The sequence below is a fragment of the Harpegnathos saltator genome, unplaced genomic scaffold (assembly GCF_003227715.2).
Source record: "Harpegnathos saltator strain DR-91 unplaced genomic scaffold, Hsal_v8.6 scaffold16, whole genome shotgun sequence".
NCBI lineage: Eukaryota > Metazoa > Arthropoda > Insecta > Hymenoptera > Formicidae > Harpegnathos > Harpegnathos saltator.
In genome coordinates, this window is record NW_020229939.1 from 254,013 (window position 1) to 272,444 (window position 18,432).

Below are 18,432 nucleotides of genomic sequence, written 5' to 3' on the forward strand. Positions count from 1 at the left end.
ATGTGAAACGTAGTATATCGTTTTGGATAATGAGCAAAGTACATAAAGTTTGAAATTTTTGTTCATCGCCTTCATAAACATTCTCTTTCAAAATGTGTAATATACTCTTCTAATAATAATTACAACGCAGATCGCTGTAATGCAGCGATTGCTGTAACGCAGCAGATTGCTGTAATGTATTTATATTATCGCATATATTTCATTGCAATAAAGTAAATACCGAATTATTTAAATACGTTGCTAATTAATAAATAATTGATAGAAAAATATTAGTTTTTCCAAAGAATCTAAAATTTATTGTTTTCAAATTACTCAAGTCTGTTTTAATAACAATTTTAATGGTATAAATAACAGTTTAGCTGTTTAATAGTGAAATGTTATCAATATCTAGATAAAATGTATTTTCCTCATATCCAATTTTTTGTAAATATGTGAATGAAGAATCACTTAATATAAACTTGTTTGAATACGTATAACACCAGATGTGAATTTCATTAGAATTGTACCTTCTGTGTCAGATACTTTAATTCTATTTTGTCATGCACACTTTTTCAATTACTAAATGTATTAACTTTTTGATGGTTAAATTATATTCGTATATATAAATAAAAAATATATATATGTATAAAATTCATTATATATTTGTTTTTATATGTATTTATATATGACAAATTTACGACTGACACTTATTGGTGTTGCATTTCAATTTAATATAATACCACAAAATACTATACATCATTACAGTATAAAAGGAAGTAAATAATATCTTGCCTAATAATTTTAAACGTTTTTACTGGATAAAAGCTGTTATTCTGTCATGACTGAAAGTTGGTAATAAGAATCCACAATAATTCAATGTTTAAGGAATATATTGCAAATACGCGTATATAACTATGCAGCATAAATTAAATTCATTTTTGTATCTGCTGTGTACGTGTTCATACAACTACACGAGTAATATTGTACAAGTCTTTCCTTCTCGTTCGTATGAACACATATGTACGCACAGACACACACATACACACAAGGATCTTATAGAAAGAAAATGTCGAAAATTTTACCTTGTTTCAATTACACCATTCTATAAATCTTTTATTTAAACAATTGTAAGCATAATCTATATGGTATTGATTGTACTTGATTATACAATAAATGTGTGTAAATTGTAAGTATCAGAAAGATCTAGTTTTTGATGATATATATATACTTGTTCATTGTACATGTAACTGTACATACAGACATATTATTACATACAGACAAACATATTATTGCTAGATTCACATGTTGCACAATAGCTCATTTTTTTGCAGAACAAAATAATATTTCTATATTTAAGAAATATCTGATACGCGTGTAGCATGTTCAATCGCATTATGTTTGTTCAACTAGCATTTCCTGCTGCTTCTTTTTTAATTCGGAAAATTGAAATGTTGAGAGAATTGTGTACGTTTACGAACGTAATGTACAGTACTAATTTTGTTATAACAGTACGAAGTTAAATGTCTCTACTAAATATTTATTTGACTTAGGTTAACTTAGTATACTCTTGGAATGTTATTACGGACGACAACGTTCCAAGAAACGCGGATACAAGCATACTTCGCGTATATGATATCTGTTTAATAACCAGCATAAGAACCGTTCCAGTCCTAGTCCGTAACCACCATGAGGACAAGATCCGTACTTCCTCTGCGAAGCAAATGATATAGTTATTTGTTCTATAATGTTATCTCTTTATTGCAAACCAATATTTTTTGTATTATTATTTTGTTTTTTTTACCTGATCTGTATACCAATAGTACGGAGTCGGATCGATATTTTCACGATTGTAACCCTCCATCATTTCATCGTAGTTCCAGATACGCATCGAGCCACCGACGATTTCACCTACATTCGGCAACAGCACGTCAACGGACTCGGTCAAGCGTCTATCTTCCGTACAACGTTGCATGTAAAATGATTTAATCTCGGCGGGAAAACGACAGAGCATTATCGGTTCGTTAATAGCATCGGTCATTTTCCTCTCTGGCATCTCTGGAATATCCTGGAAGTAGACAATACGATATTATACATATCCTCCAAGCGCAAAGCGTAAGAAAATAAAGATATATTATTTGCACCTCTCCGAATTCGTAAAAACTTCCGTCTTCTTTCGTGATATTATTTTCTCTCAAATATTCGATCGCGTCACTGTAGTTCATACGCTTGAAGGGCTTCTTAGGTACTTGGAAGTTGGGATTCAGTTCCTTAACGAGGCTACCGAGCGGCGATTGTAAAACTCGTTCGACCACGTTGCAAATCAAATCCTCCAACCGATCGAGCAAATCGTCAAATGTAATAAAAGGGCATTCTGCCTCAATGTGCGTGAATCTAAAAAAAGATCAGAAATAATAATAAAATAATAGAATATAATTTAGTACAAAACAAAATATATTTATGTATGCACGAACTCTGCAAGGTGACGGCGTGTTCTTGATTGTTCCGCCCGATATGATTGAGCAATGCAATATACGTCTCCCATTGCCGGGATGCATGTTTCAAGATACAACTGAGAGCTCTGAGTCAGAAAAGCATTTTCCCTAAAAGTAATATCACTTCATCGTTAAGTTGTAATTCTAACATTAATAACTCGCATTCACTTCTTTATTCTTTACATACCCGAAATAATCTAACTTAAAGAGAGTTGAACCACCTTCCACTTGAGTTTGCACTAAAGTTGGTGGAGTCACTTCGTAATAACCGCGATCTTTATAATGATCTCTGAACGCTTGCGTCAATATAGATCTCATAATTAGAATCCTTGATGTCTGTATAAATAATAAGTTATTTTTAATTCTGATAAAATTATATCAATGTAAGAGTATCAGCATTTTTCTACTGTACATTTTCGCCTCGAATCATTATATGCCTATTGTCCAACTGCACGTCAGGCAATGCTTCTTCGTTTAAAATTGAATCTGCACCACCAGGTGGTGATGAACCAATAAGTTTCCAATAATCAACACATAGTTCGTGTCCGCCAGGTGCCTGGAATTAAGTGACAATAACATAAAAACATATTGATTATATGTAGAACATATCAATGATAATATTTGTACAATGTGATTTATCATTTTGGACATACACTCTTTCCTTCAGGAACAATTTTCAAGGTTCCAAACAATTGGACAGCAGCTTCTGTAGCGAGGATTAAAGCATCATATGTTTGACATAGTTTGTCAGTTAGCACACACTGCAGGAAGCCTGTCCCATCTCTTAATGTGATAAACATAAGAGCTTTACCTATGGTAAAAATATTCAATGACATATCATAGTAAAAACATTCAATGATATCATGTAAACAAAAATGAATTCACAAAATCATGCATACCTTGTCTTCTTAATCTATGTATCCATCCATAAAGCTTAACTCTCTTGTCTCTATAATTCAGAGCTTCTTTTATCTTAATTTGTTTCGCATCTGGTAATGACTTGTCCTCTTCTATGACAGTTGCCTTAGCTTCCTCGAGATTTTTCAGTCTCTTTTCTTCATCTTCTAACAGCTTCTTTTCCTTTTCCTCATTTTTATACTGTTCTCTGACCCAGATTTTCTGTATCTTCTTTAACTGAGACTTGGATGCTGGTTCATACTTCTTATCACTTTCATGAGAATCCTGATAAAATATTGGGAAAGATTCTTTACCAGCATGACGCATTGCTTCTAAGATAGTTTTAAAGGGGTTGTTTTCCGAGCCATCCCCTGTCTCATCATTACCAAACTTTTCTGATGTATAAATGCCTTCTAGAACACAAGTATATTATTATATACACATATATTTGTAATTACTTAATTATATTATTAATTACAAAATATATCAAATAAATTATGCCTATATACATAATTGTAATTATATCGCTCTCTTATTACTTTAATCCAATGCAACTTACCTAATGATGTCATTTTTTCTCAGATATTTTTACTGTAATAAGTCTGTTTCTTTTAACTATATATACTTGGATATCCTATAAGAACATACATATATTTTTATGTTACAATTTCCAAGTGATTTTATATTAATATTTGCAACATTAGTATGTAAAGTGTTACAAATATGAAAAAAATAATGATATACAACAATATTACTTATTGATAAAATATATTAAATTGAACAATGCGGCAAAACCAGATGTTATAGCTAATACTACCGTAAAAAATATTTTGTAATAAAATATATCCTAACCTGTATATTCTTATTGACATTTACACTATAACGAACTCTTGCGATCAAATCTCCGTTATTGTACTAATGCAATTATAAATGCAATAAATTACAACGTTTCGTCAGCTAGACTCTTCAATTATAACACGAGATATCCCAGGTTAAGGAAGTGACGGGTAGTGACGAAAGGATCGAAAAATAATCGATTAATCGAAAGTTACTTATGGGCGCGAGCGCAGTCTCGCTTTTCAGTGAGATACCTCCTGTCGTAGAAATCCTAAATTATAATAGTAATAAAATTTATTTAGAGGAAATATGTTTTATTCAATACAAAGCAAAGATATTCCAAAAGATTCACAATACAAAATGAATTCCCTTGCAAATATTTCATTTGTACAAAATTATGCTTTTCTATGTGCTCTGTTTTTCACACTTTGTTCCGGCATGTAGAACGTAATACACTGGAAAAAAACTCAAATTATTTATGTGTCCTACCTCTTTTAGTATATACTGCATTTTATGAAGCTTAAAAAAGATAACTTACTTGTTCATCCAAGAAATTCATAAAATTAGAAAGTTTACATTTAAATCCATGTAATCGCAATGTCGCGTGCAATTGCTCAATATTTATAGGCTCATATCGCAATATCTTATTATATAAATCTTTATCAATATTGATCAATTTTGTAAAGGCTTCTTTGATGTCTGACGAATTCTCCAGTGTCGGTAACGATTCAGTTTCATAAAATTCCATTTCTTTACTGATTGTATTTTTAACGGAGTTCGCACTCTCATTACTGTAATAGATAATATTACTATATTATTATTTATATTATTATACAAAATGTATGTAAGTTAGTGAAACTAACTCTAACATTTATATTAAATTTGTACCTATCTTGAGAACAAGTTAATTCATCATAACTCTCTTCTGCGTTATTTAGTATTCCTTCACTGCTATCATTCGTATTTGGTTTTTTCGCCGGTGGACTTTCTTCATCGCTTGATATTTCTTGTTCTGCACTCGCTTCATGTATAGGTATTAAAGGATGTAATTCGTTATATATATATTTTAATAATTTTACAGCCCTGTTACGTTTCTGCACTTTCAATCCATATTTTTTCATTTCTTTCTGGAAATTAAAAAATATTCTTATTCTCAAGAGAATAAAGCGAATTTTTATTTATGATTGTGTTTATTATTAATAAACTTACATGTATTTCAGGTGTCCTCATAGCATCGTAATCAGGTGGTGGTGTAACATCTTTATCAATTATTTTAGCTACAGCTTTGATATTCTCAATATTCTTATAATTATGCTGAAATTGCACAGATGCATGTTTCGAAGTATCTTCTTGATTTGCTAACTGTAGCCTGTTAATATTTATTTGTCCCTCAGATAAGGATTTCCTTTTTAATTTTCTAATACTTGTGGAATTTTGAGTCAAAGAAATAGCATTATAAACTGAGCTCTTACGACGGATTATGCCACTATTAATTTTATAATTATCTATTATATTCTTACTGTTGCTTTCATTGCTAGATCTGCGTGAATTACTTTTCCTAAATTTTGTTGCGTTTAATACGCTAACTGATTTGCTCTCTTCCAAAATATGTTTCTCATATTTATCGACATCAACGTTTGCAAGATGAATATCAGCTTCAAAATTAATTTCATCAACAAAATTAGAAGATCCAGTAGATTTTTCCAATTCATGATTATTCACCTCTGATACGTGTTCATCAGGAATTTCTTTATCCGAAAAACCCTCCGTATATTGTAAATCTGGACTAGAAGATACTGTAATGGGGCTTGAAATGGATTCTTCCTTATGGCTGTCAATTTTATCTTTATTTGATTTATTTAAACCAGATTCTGTTTGCGTGAAAATTACGTCAAGTTCGATATCTTCATTATCTGATGTCATATTTTTATCATTAATATTGAATTCAGTTTGATCTGAGTTAATTGTGATGTCTTCTTGCTTTTCTAAATCTAGTGCTATCAATCTCTCGTTCTTTTGAAGAACGAAAGATTGATTTGTTTTTCTGTCTATTATATCTTGCTTATTATTTTTTGTTGTTATTTCAGACAGTTGTACATTATCTTCATGATTGAAGTTGTCGTTATGTATGTGTGGAATGATTGGACAGTTAACACTAGAAGATATATTTTCAATTTCTGTATCCGACGAAGCATTTATACATGCATCTTTTTGCGTTAAAAACGATCGAGTCAAAATTGTATCATTTTCATTGATGTCACTGTCTTCAATGGATATGTCACATACTGTGCTTGCATCAGACAAATTACCATCTGATATATTTCTCTCGATTCCTGGACGATACTTTGCTATGCTATTGTCGTGATGATTTCTCATATATTTAGAATACATAGAAATATCTTCTTCGTCTTCTTCTAAATCACAAATGTTTTTGTTAAATGGCTGATTCGTTTTAGTATCTGGTGAATGTACTGTTGGCAATGGCGTAATTGTGACTTGGTTCAAGATGTTAACATTTTCTTTAGTTGAGATGAAATTTCGTGAGTAATTCTTAGGATCATCATGAGAAGATTCTGTCGTTTCTTCGGCAGATAAAGCGTTATTTTGTTTAACATTTGATACATCTTCACCAGAGGAGATGGAATAAAATTCTGGATTTTTACTAGCAAACGATCGCATACGCTGTTCTATTATACTTAATTTACCGAGTTTTTTCTTCGTCTTATTTGTTTGTTTTAAATTATCAGACTCAGGATCTTCATTATCAGTGTCAATCGATTTGTGTATACGGAATAGATTCGAATGCCTTAATCGAGGTATTTTGCTAGTAATGTCTAGATCAAAGTCTAAATCGGAATCCGATTTCGCGTTTTCTCTTTGTATTTTTTCAATAAATAATGTAAGATTGCTTTTCTGTCTCACTACATCTGATGAGTGCCCTTGGCTAATATTTGACTTACTGCTTTGGGGAGTGTCCATCAATGAATTAACGGATGGCTTGGGAAAATTCAAATCGGAATCTGAATCAATCTCCATTATATTTTGTTTTTCGTTTGTTTGTCCTAAACAGATGGAAATATCTCCGTCTGACTCTGGATATTTTGCATCGTCAGTTTTTCTGGTTGATAACTTTTGGCTGCAAATACTAATATCCGCATCTTGTTTAATTAAACTCAACAACATACGAATATCTGAATCCTCATGGCCTCTAGAATGTGTTGCGGATTTATCGTTGTGTTTCTTTATCTCAGGTGTGTCATCAAATATATCGGGAGATACAGTAGTGCTTCGATTTGTGGGCGTGTTGCTGCTGGAATTTATTTGCTCCAATGATTTTGTTGAAACTGCATCTTGATCTTCCAGAATGCAGGAACTTTTTACAAGTGTACAATCATTCCCAAGGAATTGAGAGATATTATTGGTATCTTCTTGTAATAAAGTTCTCTTGATACACTGCGCCTCTTTTAAATCATCACGAACATAATTCGGTGATATATTGCAAGTAAGTTTGCCCGGTTCCGAAACAGTCAAAATCTCTTCTACATTTTTTATTACATTCTCTGTATTTTTCTTATGTCCAGTTCTGTTCTGTTCTGTTAAATTAGATATACATTTTTTCTGACGTAGATAAACAAACAAGTCATTTATTTTATACTTCCTTGCTAATGATCTAATGCCAAGTAGCGACGTGTCAGAATCGAGTACTTTCAAATGCCTCTTTATTGTTCCGCAATAGACAAACTCTAGAAAGGCCAAGGCAACATCATAGTCTATGTCAATCCAACAAATCTTTTCTTTTGCAGTAGAGAATTCTGTATCATTGGACATTACATCAAGTAAAATGTTTGTGCAGCGTACATAGAAAACCAATTTATGCGCCCAAATATGTCTACTGTTTTTTACGAGCACAATTATGTCGCTGGCAGAACTATCATTTAGTATATTTTTCCAATCTACTGCTAGTTTGTCGAGAAATCTCCTCTCCTCGCAACATGTTTTTGCTACGTTCGAGAACATTGTTAATTCTTCGTCGTCAGTTATGACATCTACACTCTGCACTTCCTTTATTTCCAGCAGGTATTTGGTTATAGATTCTTTGTCGCTTTGATCTTCTATAATATTTTGCTTTTCCTACAAAATATATTATTATAATTTATATTGTGCATAATTGTATATTGTACATATAAATATATCTTGTTGACAAACTGGTACTGTTCTAGTTTGTTTCAGTACAGCAATTAATTTACATACCACATTTAACTTATACTCTTCCTTTGATAATGGTGTTATATAAGGCGACAATTGGGTTACATAAAATACATTGTGATTCGGCATTAATCGTGTTCTATCCCACAATGTGTTCTCCTTAAAAATAACAAGAAATTTTAAGATTTACTCTTGGTGAATCAGCAAATAGTCTGGCTAAATTAAAAGTATTTGATATGTAGTTACAGTTTTATGTAATTGCTGAAGTATTTCACTCTTTATGATGATTTTTTCTTTAATGTCTACAGATTGTTTATCTTCTTCTTGGACTTTTTGGGTAAAATCTTTATAGCTCATAAGTATTTCAGCTATTCTTTCTGTCAAAATACGTTCTCTCTCTATAGCTGTACGTCTTTGTAAAATAGTTGGTTCAATGGGTTTTTCTGTTTAAGTAAAATGAAAGCAGGATGAGAATTAAAGATACTAGAAACTTCTTTTAATTGTAAGATTTAGCATATGTATACGAATTAATATGTAAGTACTTCTCTTCGCTTTGTTGTTAGGTTTGTTGGAGATGTTTGTTGGTGATGTACTTCTATCATTGGTAAACCCAAAGCTTTGTAATGTTGTCTTCTGAAAGTGTTCTTTGTTACTATCTGGTAATGGTGAACTGGACGATATAGCTATGATTTCAGCTTTATCAAATATTTCTATTTCTTCTTTCTCATACAAAGATTTAGAAAGTGCTAATGCAAGCTGAAGATCAGGATCGTCTTGAAGTGTCTGGAAAAGTAGAGTTATATTTAGAACTAGATTAAAAACTATAATATTATATTGTATTACATTGTATTAAACACATACAACTTTACGTGGTACAGGTTTCTTTTTATCCTGTAATATAGGAGCAGAAAGTAAACCTAATGATTTTCTTTCTGCAGCTTGACGCTCTTGCAGCTCCACAGCATCCAACAGCTTCTTTGTGGAAATATTATTTTTTATCGCGCAATTTTTCATATGTACAGCTTGTGAATTTTCATCCTTAAGATTTTTAAAGCATAATGGACATACATAAGCTGTTTTAGCATTTGCAGAACTTTGTAATAAATCCTTATTTTCAGTCTTAAAAAAGGATGACTCGATTGATGGTTGTTGTGTATCTTGTAGATTCTTTTTATTCTGCAGTGGTTTATTACTATCAGATTTTTTCTTACTGTTTATGATTTTAATTTTATTTTGAATTACTTTCTTCTTAGGCTTATCTAGTAACTTATTGCTGTTAATATTTCTCGGTAATATGAGTCTTTTTGGTGATTTAAAATCCAATATGCTGTCATCTTCACATGAAGTTTGAGGTGAACAAGTTCTTAAATTGCTGCTTTCTTCACATTTAATATTGGAATCATCACACAGATGAATCTCATTATTTATACTAGAAATAAAAGAAGATATATTACAAAAGTTTATCTTAATATTGCAAATATTATCTTTTATGTATTATAAAAATAAAAAAGAAAAAACAAAGTCTATTTTGTAACACAAATATAATGGGAGAAACAATATAATGAAAATATGTTTCTTATATATTTTATGTATATTTTCATCTTGTTCTTTTTTCTTAACAGCTTATATATCATGTAAGGAAAAATATATTTACTAAGATTGGTTCAACATATTTTATTTGTTGTAGGATAGTACCTTCCTTTATAATTCTTTTTCAATCTTAATCTTCGTTCTGGATTTTCAGGCTTATACAATTTATCTTCTCCAGTATCGGTCATTCTTATAAATCTCTAAATATACTACTCTACTCAGCTTACTTATCTCACTTTATCTATCAATTTTTATTTTTCTTGTTTGGTTTCTGACGTAGATTTTTTCTTCCAAGTTTTTGCTAGCTTATCATAAACATCTTGTAAGAAAATATAACCATAATCTTTTACACCTTCATATCCTTCTAGATTAATATCCTGTTGGTATGTTTCGTCATTTAAACGTTTATTCAAACTATAAATATAGAAAAATTTTATTAAACATGAATATTGTGTGTATGTGTGTAAGAACTTATGATGCGTTGTCAAGATTAATTAAAGCAGCATAAATTGAAATCGATTATAACAAAATATAAATAAAGAACACGCCAGTTGTAGGTTTAAACATATATTGAAAGTAAAATTGCAGTAAAAGTACCTACTCCTTCTTCCAGCCTAAGTACATTGTTACAGCAAATAAAGACACTATACCAAGTGCTATACTGTGCGAATATTTTTGCAAGCTTGTGTTGCCAGCTCGACGTGGTTTTCTGTATCTTTCATCTGTAGGATCATGTACCATCTCGCAACAGGAGAAACGAGCTCGAATATTATTAACGTACTCTTATAAGGGATGATAATTTTATGGGCCGTATATCAAATTTGATGAAAATCGGAATAAAGATCACTGGACAATCACAACCGCATCACGTGATCTTCGTACACTCAAGGCTAGGTGTACTACGAGTACGTTCCGTTTCACGCATATGCGCACATTTACCTGTAGCTTATGTCACGTATACTATAAAAAATGCGCGCATATGGGTAAGACAGAACGCACTCTACAAGTATACTGCTGAAATCGTTTGTACACAGTTAAGCTAAGACTCCATACATGCGGTGAGCTCCGGCAAACGGCTGCGGTGACCAATCAGGAGGGAGGCGCAAGTCCGGTTGCGGCAAGCTCCGGCATGCGTCTGTCTCCTGATTGGTCACCGCAGCCGTTTGCCGGAGCTCACCGCATGCATGGAGTCTTAAGCTTAGTCTGTTCTTTTTAGCTGCACTACTGAACTGGTGCAATAAGTTAAATTGAAAAAAAATATAGTTGTCTCATTCTAACTTATTGCACTAGTTCAGCAGTGCAGCTAAAAAGAACAGACCAAGTATACAAACGATTTCAGACTGATGAGATATTTGCTTTTTTTAATAGGTCTGTTCAGAAATCGATTTCGGAAACTTTGGATTTAGTTATAAGGTTGGTAGACCTTAAACTAATTTAAGCCGAAATTCACAATCCAGTCTTATATTTCAGACACAGATATCTATACTATACTAGATTGCTAACTTCGATCTTTGACCTATACAAGAGCTGTGTCCCGCCTATTTTCCGGTTCGGCCATGAAAACCGCCAAAACATGGCGGCGGTGTGTGTTTGTAGTGCGTACGTGAGTATCCGATGCGTGTGTAGTAGTGCTGTACTGTAAGTATGTGATACCTGATGTGTCTACACTGATGTGTCGTATCTACTGCTATTTATATTAGTAAAACTGCAAATATATAAACGAGATAATGCCAAGTACATGTTGCATTGTTAATTACAATAATACGAATAAAAAAGGATATCACTTATTTAAGTAAGTAGAATACATTTATATATAATAAATGTTCGAGGTTTGTAATATGTGAGGGTTATCTTGCAATTAAACATTGTTAATATTATTAATATTATTAATATTAGAATGTATTCACTTACAAAAACAACGAAAGATAGAAATCCTGCAAGTAACAGACACAAATTTACAAAATTAATATTATTTAATAACACATAAGTTGCATTTTATTCTTTATATGTATGTAAAAAATATTAATACAAATACTTTGACATATTTTGAACTGTATATATTCAATTTAATTTTAACCTTTACCAAACACTTAGATTAGCAACACCTTATTAATACACACATCTTTAAATGATATTCTTTCTTGTTCGTATTTTTGAAATTTACAATACTTATTCGGCATTATCTCGTTTGTAGATTTGCAGTTTTACTAACATAAATAGTAGTAGACACATCAGGTGTCACATACGCACTACAACGCACTACTACATATGCATCGGGTATTCACATACACACTACAAACACACACCGCCGCCATGCCTTGGCGGTCTTCATGGCCGAACCGGAAAATAGGCGGGACACAGCTCTTTTGAGAAGTTAGCAATCTAGTATAGTATAGACATCTGTGATTTCAGATCGTCTTAAGTTTATCTTTAAGATACTTTGTAACCAATGAAATGATCCGTACAATATCTGTACCTTACATAAGTAATTAGGCTGCGTTCAGTAGAACAAAGTGATCAGAGGGCGCTTAGTGATTATTGTCTGTGATTGGAGCATTCTTTTAGATTCTTCATAGACCCAGAGTATTTACCAATCAGGAGCGAGATTCAGTGGAAAATCTAGTAATGTTGTCCAACTATTAAGTCTGCTGAATGCAGCCTAAAGCTAAGACTCCATGCATGCGGTGAGCTCCGGCAAACGGCTGCGGTGACCAATCAGGAGACAGACGCATGCTGGAGCTTGCCGCAACCGGACTTGCGCCTCCCTCCTGATTGGTCATCGCAGCATTTGCCGCAGCTCACCGCATGCATGGAGTCTTAGCTTTAGATACGTTTCGTAATTGATCAGCTGATCGCGTTTGAACGTTCACAGCTATGTAGTATTCCTGTTTACAAGCTTGGTTTAACTACTAATTTTGTAATATTAAATAGATAATAGTAATAAAAATAGATTTTTTATTACTTATTATCTTAATGATTGATCAGCTGATTAATTACGAAACATACTAAATTATTTTAAGGCCTACCAACTTTATGACTAAAACCAGTTTCCGAAACCGATTTCGGAATAGGCCTAACGATATATTAATATATAATGGCTACGTCCAGGAAAGAAAGCTGCTTGGCAATTGTAAAGTTCATGAATTTAAGTGGCGCATGCTCGGGGATTCAGCCAAATTTAAGAGCATACGCCAATTAGATTCACAAATTTTACAGCAGTTATAAAGCAGCTTTTTCTGCTGAATGCAACCGTTATTTCCTCGTAGAGCTATTTTTACCAAGCTCCGGTAACCGATGAAATAATGCTAAAGGCACCGACGAGGTAATATAAAGATTGTTAACTCTGAATAAATTTTCGTATCGACCAAGGAGCCCAAAGGGACTCGGAGGTAATTGAAGAGCGATGATAATAGCGACTGCTATAGCTACGCTCAAGATAATATAGCAAGCAACTATTACCGGTGCGCGGCGAGAGGAAAGACACGCGCCATTATTCGTATTTTACTCGTCGCACTTATTCACCTACAAACCATCATTGATTACGTTTACACAGCCCAATTTACGCTAAAGTTATAACATCGATGTTATAACTACTGACGTTAGATGCCATGTAAACACTTCTTTACGACGAAGTTATTACATTGATATAGTAACTCAAAGTCATTTGGTGAAGAGGTTTAGAGTTTTTACATCGACGTAAGGAAGACGTGTAAACGGACGCAGTGTAAATATGACAATAACACCAATATAAAAATTGAACATCTTAACTTGATTGTAAAATTGATTTATGTCGTGAGAATTGTAATACGGGTCCGAGATCAAGCAAATGATTTGGTGGTGTTAAATTCAACAAATGTTGTAATATAATTTCTTTCTGACGCTTTCGCCGTTTAATCAAAATATTTGGTACATATAGTATATATTGCATCGTAATATTTTCTACTATTTTCAAATATATAGCAACAAACGAGCGTACGCTTTTCATATTTTTCATGATTAATTTTTTCCAAAATTGATAACCTAAAATTTTAATTTCATTTTTAGTTAAATATTATATTTTATTATATAAATTTTACTATATAGATATATAGATATATATTTTATAATTTTCAAATTCATAATATAACTTAAAAGTTCACTTTATTTGTTGATTTATTTACATACTATTCTTTTCATATTCTAATTCTTTTATATTCAGACTACAATCACAATCATTTCATTTTTCAGCCTTTTATATTGGTACTAATGGAAATCCTTGACTCACTCGAAAGTTATTAAGTTATTTCAAATAGATAAGCGTAAATGTGTAAACGCAACTCACCTTAAGTAGGAGTTATAACATTAGCGTTACTAAGTCGAAGTTAGAAGCCGTGTAAACGTAGTCATTAAGTGCGTTCACGACACTGGTTGCGTTCAGAAAACAAAGCGCTTACTGAGCGCTTAGTAACTATTGGTCCTTATTGTTAGATCCTTACATTCAGACCAATAACGTTGACGAATTACTCAACCGTTATTATGTAACCGTTGTGTTTTCTGAACCCAGCCACTCAACAGTTGCGCAACTGTTGAGTAATTTTGTGATTGGTGATTGTGATTGGTCAATTTGCTTACGGTCTTACGGTTATGACTAAAACTATTGTACGTGCAATGGCCTTAAGGTCATTCTACAATACGTGTCATAAGTTGTAAGCCGTAAGAATTGGTGAATCACAGTCGATTATTACAAAAATAATCGGCTATAATCAGTTCTTACGGCTTACAACTTACTGTCACAAGAGAAAGGATCGACTGTGATTGGTCAGTTTTCTTACAACCTTACGGTTACGGTTAAAATTTTTCTACGTGTGATGGCCTTAAGCAGTAAGAAGTAAGGCTTAAGTGGTAAGAAATAAACCAATCACTGTCGAATACGACAAAAATAATCAACTGTAGTTGGTCCATTTCTTACTGTTCACGCTTACTTCTTACTGCTTACGGCCATTGTAGACCACGCTTCAAATACGTGTCGTAAGTTGTAAGCCGTAAGAATTGGCGAATCACAGTCGACTATCACAAAAATAATCGGCTATAATTGGTCAGTTCTTACGGCTTACAGCTTACAACATCTATTGTAGGCCTATATTTCAGTGGACGTAACAGTAAGATTTCAACCAATTGCGTCGCTTGTTTCAAATAATTACGCTTACGGACGACCGAATCGAATAACGCGATTGATTAAAACCTTGCTGTTACGTCTTACGGAAAATGTATGATGGCCTTAAAAACTGTCAATCCTGGATAAATTTTTATATTAGCAAAGAGGGCCGAAAGTAATTTAAGAATAGTGCCAATACTGACTGTTTTAGCTACATCCATAAATATATAAGTAAGAATAAACTGAACGTATTCTCTTGTAGAGACTGAAAATCAGGTAAAAAAGGACAGGAAGCCATGTAGCTTTCTCTCTTTGTTCGCGCATGCGTAATAAGATACAGATGTATAATACTTAACATACATTTAAATTACCAAATATACATGTGATGTTAGGTAATTTAAAATATTTTAAAATATTTAAAAACACAAACACACCCACAATATTCATAGTCAGGCCTTATATTTAAGACTTCCTTAAGTTTATCTTCAGATGGTCTGTAGCCAATAAAATAATCCGTGCAGCATCTAATGGATGGATATAAGAAGGTCTCAAATATAAGGCCTGACTATGAATACGAGTATAATTCTCTTCTACGGAATTGGGAATTGGGAATATGATTTTATTCAGTCACGCTCAACTGTCTCTCTATTCTTCCTCTCCACTCTTTTCTCGTCAGAGAGAGAAAGATACGGCGGCGATTGTCCGTCGTTTCTTTTTCTACCTGATCTTCGAGTTTCGAACCTCATGCTCGATCTATTGCCCAACAGTGAAGCACTTATATTTTTGGGCATAATAGATTTTATATTTTAATACAGTCTCCTTTTATCTCGATGCCCATCTCTTTTCTAATCCTCTCATTCCGACAACAAAGTAGGTTGGGTCAAGCACTGCAAAATACTCGTCACCGTAAACAAGATCCAACTTTTAAACTGAACATTTGGAATACTTATTAAAAAGATGTGTGGCGGTCGAGCCTCTCCCGCCATCTACCGCACCGCCAGGAGACTCGCAGGCGAGCCGTCGGAAGCAGATGCTCCAGCCGAGGGCGCTGTTTTGAATCTTTTTCGTTGTCGCAACCACATGCCTTTTCTGTTCGCCGTCCGGTCTGCGACCAGCCGCTAGCGTTAGTTAGTAAACCTACGATTTTGTGGTCCGGGCGTGCCCCAGCGAGGGGTTTTTAATAAAGACTGCATCCACGAACTGCCTGCTGCTCGTTGCTTGCCCTACCCAGAGCGGTGCCCTGCACGACGCACCTTGTTGAACACGCTCCAGAGCACAAGTGTCGTGTTCCCTTAATATCCCTCTTGTGGGCGGGGGGATCCCGGCGCCGGAGCGGTAACCCCCACAGATGTAGCTTTCACATCTTGCACAACAATTTCCGACTAGTAACGTCATCTCCACGTTCAGGCTCGAAACTTATCAAACAACTCACATATCTACTAAAATGGATTTGAATCTAAGATCTGTTCGTATGATGCCGTATTAATTGCTCCTGGAGCTATTTTAATTCCAATAGCGTTGAACGAAAAACCATCGTTTAGGAAATAAACAAGGTGAAAAAACATTATACAATAATCGATTATGTATAAAATAAAAGTAATCGATGTCAAAATAATCGAAATGATATTGCCTATCTCTAGGCCCGATGAGTGGAAAGTAAACGTCTACGCCATCGCGATCGGAAGGCTCGAAATTGACGTCTCGTGATCAGGCGAGGATATCGCGCAAGAAGTTCTCGAGGCGACGGTTACTACTGATGACCGCTCGATGACAGACCGCGCGCGTGAAAGGGTCGAAGAGTGCAGACGCGAGGTCGAGGTTAAGTTAAGTTAGGTTAACGCAGACACGCGATCGACGGAATTCCCGACTTCGACCGATAACGGAAAGGGTCGAATTTCGTGTTTTACGATTCGGGAAGCAGAAGTGACGAGGAATTCTATCGGTGGACCAGGGCTACGGTCTTGAAACGACGGAAATTCACAAGAAATGGCGACCGCTCAGCCGGAGAGCATGTTTGCGTGGAGGTCGCTTACGGTCGCGGCGGCGGCGGCGATGATTGACGGTTCTTGTCGAGGGAAAATCCTTCGTCCGGCACCAGGAGCACACATACGAGTTAGGTCTACGAGAACATGAGTTCTGAGAAGCCAAAGGGATGACGGACCACTCACATGACCGACCGAAACGACGAAAATTCGACGAGTTTCGTCGGTCAGTTACGAGGAGAGCATGCTCGACCGACAGGTGAGAGGTTACCCGCCCTGATTAGGTCTACAACGGAAATTCCCGAAGATTGACGATTGAACAACAGGTTTGCATGTAGGCGAGCAGGTGATACCGCAGCTCGACCAAAGCGACGGAAATTCCCGAGAGCTGACGGTCCCATGTCAGGAACGCACGACGTGCAAGCTGATGGCACAGATCTCCGGCGAAGCGACGAAAATTCACGAGTCCCGACGGACGGATACTGGGAGAGCACACAGTTTGAGGAGTGATCGATCGATGAAAGGCGATTGTATTCATCGCAGCGTACGTCGGGGAATGAAAAGGCTTTGAAATCCGTGTGTCGGTGATGGGAGAGTATGAGTTCGCGGCAAGTGTGAGTCGGTCTTTCTCTAGAGATGATGACTGATGAGGATACTCATGGATTTCAATACATAGATTCAATATTATTCACAGATACAAATGGCTCAGTAGGCAGCTGGCATCGGCACGGTCGGCTGACGGTAACGCGCTTTGGTATCAGGAACTTATGATGGCGGGAGAGGTTAAGTTCGCCGCTGCGTTCTTCACACGCGGGAAATTTTAACGGAGATAAGGAGCCGGGGTATGAACAAAGATACGTTTCTTCTTGAAAATAAAACCTCTTCGCTCGGCGATTTATTATGTACGCAACACAATATAAAGTTTACGCGAAACATTTATAAATGATACGCACATATTGCTAATCAAAGTACGTACAACGAGGTGTTATATATAATTAATATTTACAAATTATCATATGAAACATTTATATATATGAAATTTATAAATATTAATATTATAAGTATGAAATATTTACAAATATTTCTCTCTGTTCTCGCTCGAGAAAACGTGTAATTACAAATATAAATTTGTAACACTAAATTAATTACGGTAGGAAAATGTTTCCTCATGTGTGTAAAAGTGTTGAAAATGTGTACGTCATTTGTGTGTGTGTGTGTAACTATTTTAAAAATAAATCTACGAGTCCGTATTATTAGGAATGTTCATAATACTGAAGGAACATTTGGCGACGGTAAACGCGAAGTAATATCTTCA

General features: G+C 34.4%; 2 protein-coding genes and 1 long non-coding RNA gene across 5 annotated transcripts; 1 reads left to right on the forward strand and 2 right to left on the reverse strand.

The window, feature by feature from the left end:
- Positions 1-1,055: 1,055 nt before the first annotated feature.
- On the reverse strand, positions 1,056-4,398 carry AsnRS (asparagine--tRNA ligase). Of its 2 annotated transcripts, none has more exons than XM_011144850.3 (10): positions 4,221-4,398; positions 3,928-4,002; positions 3,371-3,778; positions 3,125-3,282; positions 2,884-3,027; positions 2,659-2,807; positions 2,451-2,579; positions 2,121-2,370; positions 1,781-2,044; positions 1,056-1,689 (listed from the first exon to the last, which is right to left on the reverse strand). In XM_011144850.3, exons 2-10 carry the CDS (start codon positions 3,938-3,940, stop codon positions 1,558-1,560), a joined length of 1,647 nt encoding a protein of 548 aa, XP_011143152.1. In that variant the 5' UTR covers positions 3,941-4,002; positions 4,221-4,398; the 3' UTR covers positions 1,056-1,557. The 2 variants fall into 2 exon arrangements, with proteins under 2 accessions (XP_011143152.1, XP_011143151.1); XM_011144849.3 differs by having other exon boundaries at positions 3,371-3,781.
- An 87-nt stretch (positions 4,399-4,485) lies between these two features.
- LOC105185393 (uncharacterized) lies at positions 4,486-11,031 on the reverse strand. Of its 2 annotated transcripts, none has more exons than XM_019842439.2 (10): positions 10,599-11,031; positions 10,107-10,415; positions 9,273-9,840; positions 8,954-9,194; positions 8,658-8,854; positions 8,457-8,570; positions 5,415-8,336; positions 5,094-5,332; positions 4,744-4,996; positions 4,486-4,660 (listed from the first exon to the last, which is right to left on the reverse strand). In XM_019842439.2, exons 2-10 carry the CDS (start codon positions 10,187-10,189, stop codon positions 4,601-4,603), a joined length of 4,677 nt encoding a protein of 1,558 aa, XP_019697998.1. In that variant the 5' UTR covers positions 10,190-10,415; positions 10,599-11,031; the 3' UTR covers positions 4,486-4,600. The 2 variants fall into 2 exon arrangements, with proteins under 2 accessions (XP_019697998.1, XP_011143156.1); XM_011144854.3 differs by having other exon boundaries at positions 10,603-11,030.
- Positions 11,032-16,921: 5,890 nt separating this feature from the next.
- Positions 16,922-18,126, forward strand: LOC112588130 (uncharacterized). The gene is made up of 3 exons (XR_003112579.1): positions 16,922-17,376; positions 17,456-17,731; positions 17,812-18,126. It is a non-coding gene; the product is annotated as an uncharacterized LOC112588130 (long non-coding RNA).
- The last annotated feature ends 306 nt before the right edge of the window (positions 18,127-18,432 follow it).

Excerpts from the sequence above, each read along its gene's own strand:
- LOC105185393 (XM_019842439.2), bottom strand. The coding sequence starts at position 10,189 with ATGACCGATACTGGAGAAGATAAATTGTATAAGCCTGAAAATCCAGAA. Across the intron at positions 9,195-9,272 it reads AACCTGTACCACGTAAAGTT|ACACTTCAAGACGATCCTGA; the intron begins GTATGTGTTTAA and ends CTACTTTTCCAG. Across the intron at positions 5,333-5,414 it reads TGAGGACACCTGAAATACAT|AAAGAAATGAAAAAATATGG; the intron begins GTAAGTTTATTA and ends TTTAATTTCCAG.
- AsnRS (XM_011144849.3), bottom strand. Across the intron at positions 3,028-3,124 it reads TTGTTCCTGAAGGAAAGAGT|GCACCTGGCGGACACGAACT; the intron begins GTATGTCCAAAA and ends ACTTAATTCCAG. Across the intron at positions 1,690-1,780 it reads ACTATTGGTATACAGATCAG|AGGAAGTACGGATCTTGTCC; the intron begins GTAAAAAAAACA and ends TTTGCTTCGCAG.